The sequence below is a fragment of the Eumetopias jubatus genome, unplaced genomic scaffold (assembly GCF_037043125.1).
Source record: "Eumetopias jubatus isolate StellerSeaLion01/CBP00866 unplaced genomic scaffold, mEumJub1_p1.0 scaffold_13, whole genome shotgun sequence".
In the NCBI taxonomy this organism is placed as follows: domain Eukaryota; kingdom Metazoa; phylum Chordata; class Mammalia; order Carnivora; family Otariidae; genus Eumetopias; species Eumetopias jubatus.
In genome coordinates, this window is record NW_028274819.1 from 7,369,209 (window position 1) to 7,385,428 (window position 16,220).

Genomic DNA, 16,220 nt, shown 5'->3' on the forward strand with positions numbered 1-16,220 from the left:
CCCCTGCAGCCCTGGGTCCTTCGAGACTAGAGTTCCCCCGTACCTTTCCTCCCCGAGCGAAAGGTTCCGGGAGAGCCCTGGGTTTGCCAGCCTCTGAAGCGGAAGGATTGAGTGGAACTGGTGGGGTGCTTCCCTCCCAGAAGGAAAGCGGGTCCTGGCTCCCAACCCCGCACCCCCGCAGGCAGGGGACCCCGGAATATGTCCCTGGATGCCGTGGACGGAGCGTCAGCCGTGGAGCCGGAGAGCGTGTGCCTGATATCCTGGCATTGGCTCTTTACCCGGGTAGCGGCTCAGTTTCCCCCATTCCTAATATTGGGGTGCTGACCTCCCAGGAGTCTGCGAGGAGGCTGCGAGGGTTAGAGGCACGTACAGTGCGCGCGGTGCCTCTAGCGCAGTGTTCTTCGGGGCCGGTCCTCTGACACGGGTCAGTGTGCCTTCAGACTTGGCTTCCCCCAGACCTAGCTGCTGCTGCTTCTCCTTCTTTTTTTTTTTTTTTTTTTTTTTTAAAGTCCCCAAGCACCTCAACATATGTGCTTAGAAGACCGACTCTTCAGATCTTCAGTGACTGGTGGGACATGCTGAGTGAGGGCCTGGGTGGAGATGTTGAGGGTAATTCTCAGGTGTCCGATTTCAACAAGATGCAGGTGTTCACCAAGGTGCAGCGCTCAATTGGACAGGTAATGCAGTTCAAGTTGAGATAAGATAAGTTTTAATAGAGAAAACGACTTTATCCATGTGGTCCTTGAAACATTACTTGTGATGGGCTGGCGGTGGGGGAGGGTGGGGGGAGGTACTGGAATGGAAAGCTCCTTGTTTAATTATTCTTTGGCAGGGGTCCTGCAGGCCGAACACATCCCACCACCTGTTTTCATTTGGCCTGTGAGCTAAGACTGGTGTGTTGGTTCTTTTTTTTTTTTTCATTTTAAAATGGTTAAAAAATAAGAATGGCATTTCATGACGTGAAAATTATGTACAATTCATATAATCAGAGCAGTTCTTAAAAGTTCTCATCAGGAGTAAAAAAAATTTTGTTAACTATGTATGGTGACAGATGTTAACTAGACTTACTGTGATCATTTTGAATACAAATTTGGTACAAATACCAAATCATTACGTTGTACACTTGAAAATAATGTAATGTGGGACGCCTGGGTGGCTCAGTCTGTTAGGCGTCTGCCTTCGGCTCAGGTCATGATCCCAGGGTCCTGGGATCGAGTCCCATATCGGGCTCCTTCCTCAGCAGGGAGTCTGCTTCTCCCTCTGCCTGCTGCTCCCCCTGCTTGTGCTCTCTTGCTCTCTCTGACAAATAAAATCTTAAAAAAAAAAAAAGAACGTAATGTTAATGTCTATCTCAATTTAAAAGATGATTTTCTTATTTATTTATTTATTTGTCGGAGAGAGCGAGTGCACAAGCAGGGGGAGCGGCAGGCAGAGGGAGAAGCAGACTCCCCGCTGAGCAGGGAGCCCGATGAGGGACTCGATCCCAGGACCCTGGGATCATGACCTGAGCCGAAGGCAGACGACCAACCGACTGAGCCACCCAGGTGTCCCAAGACAATTTTCATAAAATATGAAAATTATGTGAAATTATATGAAATATTGCAGTGTCTATAATTTTATTTGAACACACCAGGCCCATTTTGTTTACATATTATCTATGCCTGCTTTTTCACTACAACAGAAGTGTTGAGTAGTTGCAACAGAGACCTTATGGCTAGCAAAACGTAAATGATTTACTATCTGGTCCTTTACAGGAAAAGTTTGCCGACCCCTGAAATCTGTGTTCAGAGATGTTCCTTTTATGTTCCAAAGGATGTTCAGAGACAGCCTATGATGCTATAATCTTAAGAAAATGAAAATGGAGAGTATAGGGATGCCTGGGTGGCTGAGTCAGTTAAGCATCTGCCTTCAGCTCAGGTCATGATCCCAGGGTCCTGGGATTGAGCCCACGTTGGGCTTCTTACTCAAGGAGGAGCCTGCTTCTCCCCCCTGCTTGTGTTCTTGCTCTCTGTCAAATAAAGTCTTTTTTTAAAAAATGAAGAGCATAAAGATTATCTACTCCAAGAAGTCTATAAACTTTAAAAAGTTGCAGAGGGCGCCTGGGTGGCTCAGTTGGTTAAGCGACTGCCTTCGGCTCAGGTCATGATCCTGGAGTCCCGGGATTGAGTCCCGCATCGGGCTCCCTGCTCGGCGGGGAGTCTGCTTCTCCCTCTGACCCTCTTCCCTCTCGTGCTCTCTATCTCTCATTCTCTCTCTTTCAGATAAATAAATAAAATCTTTTAAAAAAAAGTTGTAGAATACTGTTAAGAAAAATTATCCAAAATCTGGAAATAAGACCAAGAGTGTAGCATGTCCTGCTAGTGCCATCCTGGGGCCTTGTTTAATTACCCACAGGAATGAGCATTTGATGTTGCTATTTACCATTTCATGTTCAGACGCTGATATTACAAGTAGATACTGTCCAGGAGGGATACAAGACATTTGTATTTAGTAGAAAAAGTAACTCCAGAGGTGCCTGGGTGGCTCAGTCAGTTAAGCATCTGCCTTCAGTTCAGGTCATGATCCCAGGGTCCTGGGATCGAGCCCCACATTGGGCACCCCTGTTCAGCGGAGAGGCTGCTTTTCCCTCTCCTTCTGCAGTTCCCCCTGCTTGAGCGCTCACTCTCTCTCAAAGTCTTAAAAAAAAAAAAAAGAACTTAAAAAGTTCTATTTCTTATTGTCCTGTAGGACATCAACCAGTTTTGTGTCTAACCTAGAATCATACTCTAACATTCCTCTTTATTTTTTTTTTTTAAAGATTTTATTTATTTACTCGAGAGAGAGCAAGAGTGAGAGCAAGAACACAGGAGCGGGAGAAGCAGACTCCCCGCTGAGCAGGGAGCCCGACAGGGGGCTAGATCCCAGGACCCCGAGATCAAGACCTGAGCCGAAGGCAGCCGCCTAACCGACTGAGCCACCCAGATGCCCCTCTAACATTCCTCTTTAAGTGCCTGTCCATATCCAGGTCCCCAAGACACATTACCACCTTACTGAGGGGGAACCCCTCACTGCTGGGTTTATACATCTTAGTTACATGTTCATTCCAGATCTAGCATCATATTTTTAACTTTTTGAAAATTACACTTTGACATTTGGTGATTCTCTGGAATGTTTTTCTAAATTATCCATGTATATGTACATGTAGGTACATCAAGTTACATCAAGAAGGGACCCAAAAGATGCCCACTCACCAAACTGTTGAGGGGGTTACCTCTGTTAGGTAGGTAGGAGCCCGGGGGGGGGTGTCATTGCCTTTTCCTCTGTACGCTGTGTATTACACAAATCTTTTACAAGAATGTAGTCATGTGCTACTTGGGTAATTTTTAAATGGTGTTGAGCCAGAAGCCCGAACGTCTAAAAAGTTCATCTGTATTCACACGAGAACGGAGGTGCGAACAATGGTTTCAACAGTGGGCCAACGGCTAGGCATGGGGGGGTGTCACCCCTATACTGTGTCAGAATGGGGGTCTGAGGGACTGTTGTGATTAATGACACTGGACAGTAAACATGGATGTGGCAGGAGACCGAGGGTCTTGGCCGGACCTTGGATCTAACTTCTGGGGCAGGCGGACAGAAAGGAGGCCATGGGGGTGGCTGAGTTCAAGTTATCCTTCTTCTACTCTAGTTCCTGGGAGCTTTCATGTTCCTCCACACCATTTCTGCCCATTTTTCTGGGTGATACTGCTGAGAGTCCTAGAGTTTTCACCTCTCCCACGTATGGAGGAAATGTTTTCTTGTTGCTTGTAAGTGTCCCTGCCCAGTCACAGCCTCGGGTAGAACTGGATCTTAGTTTCAGTACTGACTCCCTCACTCATTGGCTGTGGGCACCTGGGCTGACACTTCCTCTGTACCTCGGACTTGTGTGCAAAACAGGATTTATGCCACCAGCCTCACCTGGGACTCTTGGAAAGGACAGAGGTGATGGGTGCGAAGTGCTGAGTGCTTAAAGGTGGCACAGGAGAAAGCTGGTCAGCATCAGGTCCTCGGACATTTGGGGAAGGATGGAAAAGTCCGTTGCTGTCTGGGCCATGCCTAGGGAGGGCACGGGGAAGGTCCCAGGACAGCTCTGGGCAAGCTCTTATCCCTTCCCTTCACTTTGTTCCTCCCCATCCGGGAACGGAGCAAATACTTGGAGCTTGTCATTCAGCCCAGGCCTCCCCTCACCTGGGAATGCCCTCCAGCTACACATCCGAAACCTAGTCTCTCGTTGGCCTAAGACTTGTTGTGGACCTAGGACATGCCCTTCCATTTTTCTGAGACCTGGCTCTGTGGAAATGTGCCCACAGTGCCTCCTCTGTGGTAGGTAGGAGGCAGGGGAGTGGGGGGTCAACTCAGTGAGAAGAGTCGGAGTCAGTGAGAAGATGTGCACAAGAACGCAGAGTGTGTATGCAGGCAGGATGATAAGGGACACTGTCCCTTCCTCAACACTCCTGCTGCTCTGTACCTTCAGCCCTCCATCCGACCTTCCCTAATTTGGAGCTCCCCCGACCCCCCAGGAACCACTCCTGTACTGGCTGGAACCAGCCTGTATTCTAGAATCTTGTCCCCTCCTATGTCCCCGTGGTTCTAGCATATCCCACTGCGACGCCAGACCGTGCGCTCTAGAACCGGAGGGGTCAGCTGCTTCTCCTGAACAGTGCTGACTTGCTCAGCTTCCACCGTTGGACTGGAGTCTGTGCGGCCACCACGATGCGGTGGCGGGACCGGCTGGCTGTGCTCTTCTTCCCACAAGGCATGGTGCTCACCGCAGCTGCCCTGATGCTCTTCCTTATACACCTTGGGGTCTTTGCCAGCGACGTGCACAACTTCTGCGTCACCCACCACTACGACCGCATGAGCTTCCACTACACAGTTGTCCTGATGGTAGACTGGGGCCGGGGCTCAAGGGCTGGTCGGGGGAGGCCCAGGGACTGATAGAAACCCCACTGTTGTCTCAGGGGGCCACTCTCCCACTGGATGGGGCCTACAGTTCTCCCAGGTGATGAGCATCTGCTGGGCTGCCATGGGGTCACTCTACGCTGAGATGACAGATGACAAGTTTCTTCGGTGCTTTGCCCTGACCATCCTGAGTGAGTGGGGGAGGGGGTTGTGCCAAGGGGGAGGGGGAGCTTTGGATCCCTGAGACATGGCAGATAGTAGGCAGGGAATGCTGATAGGGGCTCCCTCCTCTGCTCAGTACTAAATGGAGCCATGTTCTTCAACCGCCTGTCCCTTGAGTTTCTGGCCATCCAGTACCGTCAGGAGAACCACTGAGGCCTGAAGACTGGGCTGAGAAGGGGGAAGGAAAAGGAGGCTTCGGTGTTTTAATAAAGTCTGTCGTTTATTTCCACCTGTCACCTCCTTTGTGGGGAGGAGGGCGGGAGGCTGGAGACCCAGGGTAAGCAGGTCAAGACAGACATTTGACCTGCAGGGGCCCCAGGCCCAGCCAGCAGCCACTCTAGTGGACTTGACTGCACCTGGGATCTTAGTGTCTCAGGCGTGAAGAAGAGGAGCAGAAAAAAAGTCCCCAGGCCTCCCTACCTCAGGCCCCCGGGTCCTAGGCTGGCCTGGCTACAAGCAAGGGCTCAGGAGGGCCCCACACGGATGTGAGGGTTCATGAGTGGGTCCAGGTTGGGATCGCTATCAGCTGCAGCTCGGCCCAGGCGAGACATAAGCGCGAGGAGGGCCAGGAAGCCCAGGAGCCCCAGGAGCAGCAGAAGCCCCGCCCGCTGCAGCAGCGTCAGCGGCCGCTTACGAGACCCAGCCCGGCTCCTGCGGAGGACAAGGGGCGAGTCAGGTCAGGTTCTCAATCCCTGACGGCCCGTCAGCCCGGAGAGGAACCCCAGACACGACACTTGTCTTCTGGCCCTGGTGCTGCCATTCCTGAGCCTTGCTGCTTCCGGTGCCCAGGCTCATCCCTGCACCTGCTCGTTACACAGGGGACCATGCAGCTCAAACCAGCTGAGGCAACTAGGATGTGTCAGGCATGGCAGAGTCACTAGGCTCAGGTGGTGTTGGAGCAGCAAGGGGCCTCAAAGAGCCCAACCTCAAGCCTCAGATACCTAGCAGGCGAGGAAACAGCCCTACAGTGGAGCAGACTCAAGACTTCTAGGGCCGAGCTGAGGCCTCTCTGCATAGCCAGACCCCAGGTACTACTGATACCCAGTCGAAGGCCCTCTTATCTATCATGTAATCATCATGCCCAGGGCCTCTGGCTCTCACTTCCTCTCCTCCCCGCTCCTGGCATCCGGGCCCACCTGACCGTGCATACCTGAGCAGCTGGGCCAGCCAGCCCAGGGCAGGCCGGCGACGGTACTTGTCGTCATCACAATCTCCGTGGAGGCCTGGTGAACGGTCATCATCCCGCGTGTCATACACCTTCCTTGGGGCTGAGGCTGCAGGGGCAGAGCCACCGGTATCCACAGGCTCAGAGAAACTGGCCTGCAGCAGGGTGGTGAGTGGGGAGGGCAGGAGGTCCTTGCCCTCTCAGCCCGACAGACCATCTCAGAATTGTGGGGAGGTGATGTCTCTGCTAGAGTGAGGAGGGGGCCCCCCGGGTGGGCATCTGGAACCCTGAGCTCCCCCCACATGAGCCACCCCACTTCCTTTCCATCCTCCTCTAGACTGGACCATTCCCTGGCTCACCATGAGTCAAGGGCTCAGGATTGCCCATATGGATCACTGTGTGCTGCTCGGGTCGGCTCGGGGAGGTGGGGGGCCGGGGGACTTGGCTGTAGAAGGATGGGGCAGCGGAAGCACTGGTTATCTCCTCCTGTTCAGGGGTCCCACTGGCTGTAGCAAGAAGAGAGTGGTTAGCAGAGCAGGGAGGCAAGGGCCCCCAAGGGCAGTGCAGACCACCACTTACCATTAAAGCTAGACCAGTCAGAGAAGTCAGAAGTGTTGAGAGGCTCGGGTTCCGGGCTCACCACCTCATCGATCTGGAGGAAGGAACCTGTGTTACCAGCCTGCCCGGTGCTGTCCCTCTGCACCTATCTGGCCCAGGTTGGGACCCAGGGCAGATGGTCAGACAGACAGACAGACAGACAGCCAGACAGATTCTCACCAGAGGAAGGCCCAGTCCTGCCCGGGCCCAGTTGACCGTGGCCAGCTTCTCTCTCAGTGAAGAAGCCACAGGGCCAGCCAGGTTGGCTGGGGGAAAGATGGGGCCACTGCAGGTAGGGCACTGGTAGCCAGCAGGCGCTGTGTTTCGGGGCAGCTTGGCAGCACGTTCATTGAGGCAGGCCCAGTGGAAGAGGTCTTAGGGCCCATGAAATAGGGGAGGAGAGGCATGAGGAAGAAGACACTTAGGACGTCTAGCCCAGCAACAGCCCCCCGCCTGCTACATGGATGTATATATGCACACACACATACAGCCCACAGCCTTCTCCTTCCTGTCCTCACTCAGGTCCACTTCATCAGTGTTCCCTGAGACTTCGGCCTTCTTGGCCACCACCACCTGAACTCAGTCAAGGCAGATGCTACCCCAGCACAGTAAAAGGGAGAAGCCCACTAGGGTGGGAAGAAGATGCCAGCAACCCTTAAAAGTGAGTCCTCGCTGAACATGCACTCATCACAAGCTCCTTGAGCTAACAGCTAGTTAAGAACAGTTTCAGAAAAAGTTCCTAGACGCACACAGGCACACGTATGCATGTACACACCTATGGGCACAAATGTACACGTGCTGGTATACACATAATCAAATACAAGAACGATTCCCTGTATCACCACGTGTGGCACACTAACTCCCACATATACACATCTATACATTCACATTTGCTAAAACTCAAGCACTGTCACCCACACCTGCTCCTGCAACCCCACAACACACCTGTGTTCATACATTCACGCACATTTACCCATTCACTCATCTGCAGGTACTAACGCACTAATTAACACACGTAAAGTCCTAAGACACATTAAATTCATGCATATATACACACATGCTCATCACACTGAGAAACACACGCGGAGCTCTTTTGCACTAGCTCCTTCAAAAAGTGGAGTTAAGCCTCTTACACCAGAGTCAGGTCAAGGTCATGATACATGTGACTGCTGACTTCTTTTAGCTGAATGTACTGGAGAAACTCCCTTCCTCTCTGTTTAACTAGAATGATTAACAGATCCTAAATGTCCAAAAGCCTCATCCCTTCAGCTTCCTGCTGGTCCAGCCAGCTACTGCTCACAGCCAAAATGATACCCACAGTTGGACTGGCTCTCACTCAACCCTCAAAATGGGCAGGTAAGAAACCAGGAGCTTTAATTTTTAGGGAAAAAGACGGAGGCCTAGAAAGAAAAAAAATGACTTGCCTGAGCTCACACAGCAGGTAAATAACATAGCAGAACTAGAATTTGGGGCTCCAGCCTCCCAAGCTTTGGGAGATCTCACTGCCCTGCTGCTTACAGAGGACCTGGAAACTGGTCACCAAGCTGGGCAGGCCTCACCATAACAGACGAGGCGGGTTGTCTCCCGGTTGGCGAGGGGTATGTTGCACAGGCGGCAATTCGGATTGTAGTCGCTATCTTGGAGCCACTGCAGATAGGACTGGACGATGCACTGCAGTGGGAGAGAGAGATCACAACAGGGGCCCATCTCCTCAAGGTCCAGCTGCTTCTTTGTCTCTCATCACAGAGGAGACTCATCCTTTCGTTTTTCCATCAATAAACATTTACTGAGCACGCAGTGTGCCAGAGTCCGCCTTAAGGGCTGGAGATAGAGCCGAGCACAAAAGCTCCAGGAGAGCTTCATTCCAGCCCCGGGCCCTTCATGGAGTTGGAGAAAACCAATACCGCCTGCCCACCTACTGCCCTGCTCAGCCCCTGCCCTGAAGGCCCCACCTTGGCGTGATTGGCTACCAGGCAGTGCTCGCAGACGTTGACCCGATGTTCGAAGCAAAACAGATTGGTCACCTTCCTCTTGGGGCACTTGCAAAGTCCCATATTCGACCCTGAGGAAGAGGTCTGAGTTGACAGCCAAGTTGCGGTGTCCGCCACTACGAACTCACAAGCCCAGATCGTTTACGCTCTTCACTCCCCTAAACACCTCTCATAATCGCCCCAACCCCCAATTACTGCCCACTGCCCCGCGACATTCCGGGCCACGCCCCCCGAACGAATCCCACCTGCGGTGACCTCTCATTCCTCCTGGATCCCGCCCCAGCCAGGTTCCTCCACCGGCGAGTCTCCGATACCACCGGCCCCGCCCCCAGGGGCTCCGCCTGAGCCCCACCCCCTCCAAGCCCCGCCCCCACCTTCAACACAGACCCCCTCTCTCCGTGTTTACCGATCGACCGCCGCACCGGTCCCGACGGGCGCGAGCGCTGGCCCGACGCGCGGAAGAACAGGCACCGCGCTCACCCGAGCTCCCGCTCTGCGCTCTCTACCTCGGGCCGCTCCGATTATCCCTCTGCTGCCACGTCTCTTCCGGGTGCGGCGCGCTCTGATGACGCCAGCGTGCCGCTGGCCCCGCCCCTGCTGACGCCAGACGTGAAGATCGACGAACGGTGAACGGAACACGGCGGCCCGCCCGCCTTGCGTCACTTCCGCTTCCTCCAGGCAGAGCGGGTAATTCGAACGTTTAGGTTTCCGTCGGCCCTCCGGGTTGGCGCGAGCCTCGGCGGCGGCGGAGGCAGCGAAAGACTAAGGCTAACATGTCCGAGAGGCGAACGCGGTCCGGAGGGTCCGCCCAGCGCTCTGGTGAGCGGAAGGCGCGCGGGAGCCTGGGGCCGAGCCGTTTGAGGGACGGAGTCCCGCGAGGAGGCCCTCCCGCCACCGCTGTAGGAGGCTCCCTGCCCCGGAAAGGAGCTTGTTTGGGAACCTTCTCTCGCTCACTCCTGAATCTGTTCTCTAGACTCTGAGGCCTGGAGTCTTACCCTACCTCCTAACTTTTTTCTTTTCCCAGGGCCCGGGGCCCCATCTCCTACTCAGTCTCTGCGGAGGTCCCAGCGGAAATCAGGCCCTGATCTCCCGAGCACCCTCCCTGAAATCTGGCCCAAGGTGAGCCCCGGCTTTCTCAGTTTCTGCCCCGGAAGCCGCTGGACTAATGTGGAGCTCATATTCACTCCTCTTCTAGGCACCCCATGCGGCTCCAGTCAGAAAGCCCATCGTTTTGAAGAAGATCGTAGCCCAACCTGTAGAGGTGAGGACTGAGAGAGGGGTTGTGGGTTGGGAACCAAAATTGGGGGTGGCTATGTTATCAATTATTATTGTCTCCACAGATCCCGCCTGTCCACACACCTCGAAGGAGCCCAAGGGTGAGTTCATTTTTATCTTCTTAATGGAATGGAATCCAGGGCATTCTAGAGATCGGGCAGGACATACTGGCTGCTCACATCTGCCCAGGGAGCAGTTCTGAGGTACAGATCTTTCTCCACTTAGGACGGGGTTACATCCTGGTAAACCTATGATAAGTTGAAAATATCATAAGTCAAACATGCACTTAATACACCGAATCTATCAAACATCATACTTTAGCCTAGCATGCCGAACACATTAAGTGTGTTCAGAACACTTACATTAGCGTAAAGGTGGGCAAATCATCTAGTACAAAGCCTATTTATAATGAAGAGTTGAATACCCTTTAATTTTTTGAATACTAGAAACAAACAACGGAATAGTTGTAAATTTATCAGTTGTTTACCTGCGTGATGGCAGGGCTGACTGGAAGCTGTAGCTTGCTGCCACTGCCCAGCATCATGAGAGAGGATCTTACCACAAATCACTAGCCCAGGAAATGATCAAAATTCGAAGTATGATTTCTAGTGAATGCATATCAGTTTTGCTCCACAATCACATTGAAAAACTTTAAGTCAAACCGTCATTAGGTCGGGAAGCATCTGTATTTTGAAACACTTTGCCTTTGGACACCCACATGCATTGCCAGTCTTGCTCACTCCCTGTGGATTTCATACGTTTAGGTCTTGATGTCCTAACGTTCTCTACCGTCATCTTAAGAGCTGGGCCATGTCCTAAATATTCCTTCTTTCTAGTCCTTCTCCTCAATTTGTGAGAACAGGTTGTTCTCACAAAGATAAATGTACAGCATTTTTACTCCTTTAGCAGAAGTTGTTAAGGATGTTTCATGAACAGAAAACCTGTGCCTAAAGATATAATAAGTGAGAAATGCTAGCTGCCTTTTAGGAGCACAGGGAGCTTATGTCAAGTGGGGAGAAAGACAGATGAGCAAGTGATAACAGCATGGCATGCTGCGGACTACAGTAAGAAAAGTACTGGATGTTATGAAGGCACCTAAAGCAGACCAGCTGGCCCTGGGGCTGTTTCACAGAAGAAGAAACGTTTCAACTGAGTCTCTAAAGAAAAGTAGTACTGTTTAGGCAAAGGATGCTGTGTTGGCAGAGCCCTGGAATTCACAAAGAAAATCCCGAGGTCTGGAGGACGGCAGATTTTTCGGTGTGTCTGTGGCAGATCTTGTTGGGGGATAGAGCACATTAAGCCAGAGCCATTCCTGAGGAGGCATGAACGCCACACTCAGGAGCTTGGGCTTTGTCCTCGGCATCGTGGGAGCCTTTGGGGAGTCTTAAGCTCACTAAGTCTCAGGTAGTCACTAAGGCGTGTTTGAGTGTTTCGGAAAAAAATCTCTGTGGGGTCTGGGTGGAGACTGGGGTGGAAACAGCCTGCTCGGGACCCCAAGACCAGGTAGGAAGACTTGACAGGAATCCTGCAGCGGGATGGCGGAGGCCTAAAGTAAGGTGAGGGCAGAGTGATGCTCTGCCCCTCATCTCACCACATGACCTACCCATCACACAGTACTCCGCCGGAAGGACACCTCCCAGAAGGCTTCCCTGACCACTTGTGCCCTGTCACTCTCCTATTTATGTAGTTCTCCTTAGGCCTTCTCCATATCCAAATGTTTGCATGTTGTCTTGCGGATGGAGACTTCTGCCTCCCCGTGGTAATCACTCATTCTTGTTGGTCGAACGATAGATTGATGACATTGAGCCAAAGATGCTGTAAGGACTCATGTGACTGCTTGCTGTAGGGGATGAGGAAGGGGTCGTCAGGGCTAAACCCCGTTTTGTGCAGCATCCCTTTTACTCTGACTCATCTCTTAAGACTCAGATTGCCTGTGCTTGTAGCCAGGAAGTGTCTCTCTTGATAACCAACGTCATTCCTTCTGTTAGACCACAAGGGTGACTGAATTTGTCCTGTTTCCTACGGTGTTTTGGCTGCCGTAAAGCTCAATGACACATTTGGGGTACATTAAGGCAGTGAGTATTGAACACTTGTTCGACACAGGGCTCTGCGGAGGGTGCTGGCCAGAGGCTGGGTCAGCCAAACAGATGAAGACCCCTGCTCTCAAGCTCATGTTCTTGTTGGGGTGATGGGTGACCAGTGTACAAGAGAGGTTGTTGGGGCAGAAGTAAAGATCAGTGGTAGTGGGGCTCCCTGCTATTCTGTGATAAGAAACGGCTTCTCGGGGCACCTGGGTGGCTCAGTCGTTAAGCGTCTGCCTTCGGCTCAGGTCACGGTCCCAGGGTCCTGGGATCGAGCCCCGCATCGGGCTCCCTGCTTGGCGGGAAGCCTGCCTGTCCCTCTCCCACTCCCCCGCTTGTGTTCCCTCTCTCGCTGTCTCTTTCTGTCAAATAAAAACAAAACAAAAACGGCTTCTCTGAAGAAGCAGCATTTGAGCCGAGAGTGGGATTTTAAGGAGCCAACATGTGAACCTCTTAATACACGTATGAGACTAGGCCTTTTCCCATTCACAACCTTGCCGTGGCTCCCTGGGTCTCAGAGCAAGGGTCTCCATGGGCCTCCCCTTCCAATGTCCTACAGAAGGCCCTCTAGCAGCCCCCATTACCTCTCGAACCCCATCTTCAGTTCCCCCTCACTTCCTCTCGCTCAGCCACACTGGCCTCGTTTCTTTACCTTTCTGGACATTCCTGCACCTCAGGACTTGGGCACCTTCTGTTCCCTCTGCCTACAACACTTGGCCTCCATGTGACTCACTCCCTCACCCCCTTCAGGTTCTAGCTCAGATAGTCCCCCAGTGAGGCCTCCATCGACCTTCACCTACTTAAAATCCCAACCCACCCCCAGTGCTATCTCATTCTGTTTTTATCCAAAGTGCTTAACACTTCTAACATGCTACATGACTTTTCCCTGTTCGTTACCTGTTTTACCCCCACCAGAATGGAAGCTCCATGGAGACAGGGCTTTCTCTGTTTTATCCCCGGCTGTGCTTCCAGTGCCTAGAAAGTACCTGGAACAGGGCAGGTGCCCGGAAAGTGCTTGCTGACTGGATGGACATGTTAGGAAAACTGTCGCCAACTGTGTGACACATGGACCAGAGGACCCAGGTGGAAGCAGGCAGAGCAGTCAGGAGCTTGTCGAACTGCTCTAGATGACGTGATGGGGGCTTGCGGTCAGTAGGGGCGGCTAGATTCTGGTCACTTTTTGTTGGGAAACAGAGCTGACAACACCCGGTGGTGAGGAGTCTTCTTGCATTACCAAAGTGGACTCAGAAGCAAGGACAGACAGATTCTTCCCCAGGTCTGTCTCCAGGTCCAATGTGTTGCCTGACCTGTCTTCTCTTCTTTTATAAGTGTCCTATGGGTTTTCCACCCTGAATCTCCTCGGACCTTTCGGGAAGTAGGTAATACGGCTAACTAACAAGGAGGTGTTCTCTCTTCTGTCCCGGTCCAGATTGCTTTTTTCTTGGAGAAGGAAAACAACCCTCCTAGCAAGGAGCCTGCTAAGGAGGATCTCTTCAAGGCATGTAATATACCCGTCACCCCCACCACCACCCCGGTGCTCTACCCTCTGAATGTTGAGTCCAACTTCAGGGAAGAAGAGCTGGACGCCAGAGACTTGGAAATGTCTAAGAAGGTCAGGCGATCCTACAGCCGGCTGGAGACCTTCGGCTCCGCCTCCACCTCCACTCCAGGCCGCCGGTCTTGCTTTGGTTTCGAGGGGCTGCTGGGGTCAGAAGACTTGGCCCGAGTCTCGCCTGTGGTGGGTTCCAAGTTAACCGAAGCCCCCAGGGTCCCTGTGAAGCCCTGGGCCCCAGATACAACTCTCCCCGGGATCTCCCCACCGGCCGTGAAAGAGAAGCGCAAGAAGAGAAAGGTGCCTGAGATCCTGGTGAGTGAGGGCCAGGGCTTTGCTGTGCTGTCACCCCAGACGCCCTGGGAGGCCGCCGGGGCTCGGGCCAGCCTGGGGCTCAGCGCCTGCAGGGTCTGGGTTCACATGCTCTGGCCAGGACACCCCTTCCCCAGTCCTCACTCACCTGCCCACTTTTTCTCTCCCCCTAGAAATCGGAGCTGGATGAATGGGCTGCGGCCATGAATGCGGAGTTTGAAGCTGCTGAGCAGTTTGATCTCCTGGTTGAATGAGATGTCGGGGTGGGGGGGTGTCCCTGGCCATCCCGTCCCCTTCCCGTGTACATAGCTCCTCCTCCCCGTGGAGAGGACATTTGGGGTCCCCTCCCCTGGCCCTGTTCCCTGTACATAGGCTGTGGCTACGTGAGGCCTGCGTTCCTCGGAGGGCTGGTGCGGTGGCAACAGCCGTCTCAGGAGATGGGGCTCGCTGGGCCTGGCCACGCACCGCTGTCCTGTGTCTGGTCCCTGCCTCCCAGCGGGGCCTCGCCACTTTCCAGCTGGACCGCACACTGGGGAGTAGGAGTTGCTGGCGCAGCCGGAGGAGGGGAAGGGGCTGGGGTTGCAGGTGAGCGGGGAGCCAGGCCGTTGTTGGGGAACGCAGCTGCTCTGCACCAGCCCCGGCCCAGGCCGGAGGCACCGCAGCCTCAGGCAATTCCCCCTGCCTTGTCTTCCATTGGGGGCCTGGTTCCCAGCCACCAGCTCGTCTATGTAAAGAGGCTTGGGTTCCCTCTTAGTTTCTGTAGATGGGCCAGGAGAGAATTTGTGGGTTGGGGAGAGTTCTGTCTGTGAGAGGAAGACCCTGGACACTGTAGAATTTTACATTTTGAAGGAGGGAGGGGAAACCTTGGTTGGGTCTCAGGCCAGAAGCGTTTGCTCAGAGAAGCTGTGTTTGATCGCTCTGCCCTGCTGTTGAGATGTTCGGTTAGATGCCAGGCGGGTGGGTCCCTGGCTGCCTGGGGCAAAGGAGGTGCGTTTCTGGGTGTGGCCACCAGGTGCCAGAAACTGAGGCCTGGGCCTCTGGACCGGACACCTGCACAGGGCCGGGGAGGGGGCTGTGGTGGGAGGTGCCCCACTTGTCACTTACACCTATTTCTTGCAAAACAAAGTGCACAGAGTCTACTCGCTCTGGAGGGGAAAGCAGGGTTGTACAGCCCCAATCCTAGTTCTGGACCTCCTAGCTTTGCAGCTACCCCACGCCGGTGCGTCTTCTGACGTTTCCAGGGTCGCAGCAGTAGAGGCCGTGAGGGGTCTGGCAGGGCTGGTGGTAGCAGAATGTCAGGGAAGGTGCGCTCGTGCTTGGTTAGGGGACTTGAGACCCTGGGGCAGGCCCGGTGGGCACTGCTGACAGCCCTTGCTTCGCCTGGGAGCCCCGGGCTACCTGTTCAACACTTCGTGCTCTGTCAGACCCCCCCAAGCCAGCGCCCCCTGCTGGGGTGGGCCTGGATGCCCCTGAGCTGGACAGCTGAAGAAGTCTCGTTCTCGCCGGCTGGTGGGGCGGAACTCCGGGGAAGTGTCTTAGTCCCGCAGAGTCGGGAGCTGCCAGGTGGTGTGGAGTTGATGTCATCATTGCAAGTCCTCTCTGTCCCTGAGAAATTAAGACTGTGGAGTGCAAAGAAAGATTATGTTGCTGTTGTTTGAATTAAAAAAAAAAAAAAAAAAAAACCCTGATTAAAAAGTTCCTGCTTATTTGAGACTGTTGTTTTATCGAGGCAGAGGTGAAGGTGGGAGGCCCAGGAAGCCAAGCCTTCTTTGGGCTGTGTCTCCAGGGTTGTCCCCTTGCACAGGGGACCGCCAGCCTGGCCTGTAGTAGCCCTGTGATCACTGCTCTGCCCTCACGTCGTGTTTCTTCTGTGCTGTCCCATCCGCTCCCACACGGTAGGGCTGCCTGCAAGGGAGGCCTCCAGGGAGCCCCGGCCCCTCCTGTCTGGAATTCTCCCACTTGGCTCAAGGAGGCCCTGGGACATATGTGCCACGGCTGCTCCTGTTACTTCTCAGGCAGAAGCAACCAGCGACCAGTGGGACAGGTTCAGGTCGCTGCCACACTCTCAGCCTTGCTGAGAACACCCTTTCTGGGGGCCATGGCACGGC

General features: G+C 53.6%; 3 protein-coding genes across 4 annotated transcripts; 2 read left to right on the plus strand and 1 right to left on the minus strand.

Moving 5' to 3' along the window:
- The first annotated feature begins 91 nt into the window (after positions 1-91).
- Positions 92-5,349, plus strand: CATSPERH (catsper channel auxiliary subunit eta). The gene is made up of 4 exons (XM_088017638.1): positions 92-677; positions 2,798-4,902; positions 5,009-5,108; positions 5,216-5,349. The coding sequence occupies exons 2-4, from the start codon at positions 4,729-4,731 to the stop codon at positions 5,290-5,292; spliced, it is 351 nt and encodes a 116-aa protein (XP_087873764.1). The 5' UTR covers positions 92-677; positions 2,798-4,728; the 3' UTR covers positions 5,293-5,349.
- ZFPL1 (zinc finger protein like 1) lies at positions 5,339-9,445 on the minus strand. Of its 2 annotated transcripts, none has more exons than XM_028118350.1 (8): positions 9,299-9,445; positions 8,854-8,963; positions 8,461-8,572; positions 7,082-7,275; positions 6,884-6,956; positions 6,664-6,810; positions 6,290-6,413; positions 5,339-5,790 (listed from the first exon to the last, which is right to left on the minus strand). In XM_028118350.1, exons 2-8 carry the CDS (start codon positions 8,953-8,955, stop codon positions 5,604-5,606), a joined length of 939 nt encoding a protein of 312 aa, XP_027974151.1. In that variant the 5' UTR covers positions 8,956-8,963; positions 9,299-9,445; the 3' UTR covers positions 5,339-5,603. The 2 variants fall into 2 exon arrangements, with proteins under 2 accessions (XP_027974151.1, XP_027974152.1); XM_028118351.1 differs by lacking the exon at positions 9,299-9,445 and adding an exon at positions 9,138-9,214.
- A 128-nt stretch (positions 9,446-9,573) lies between these two features.
- On the plus strand, positions 9,574-15,789 carry CDCA5 (cell division cycle associated 5). Its single transcript, XM_028118484.2, has 6 exons — positions 9,574-9,711; positions 9,917-10,011; positions 10,088-10,153; positions 10,233-10,268; positions 13,678-14,115; positions 14,286-15,789. Exons 1-6 carry the CDS (start codon positions 9,666-9,668, stop codon positions 14,364-14,366), a joined length of 762 nt encoding a protein of 253 aa, XP_027974285.1. The 5' UTR covers positions 9,574-9,665; the 3' UTR covers positions 14,367-15,789.
- The last annotated feature ends 431 nt before the right edge of the window (positions 15,790-16,220 follow it).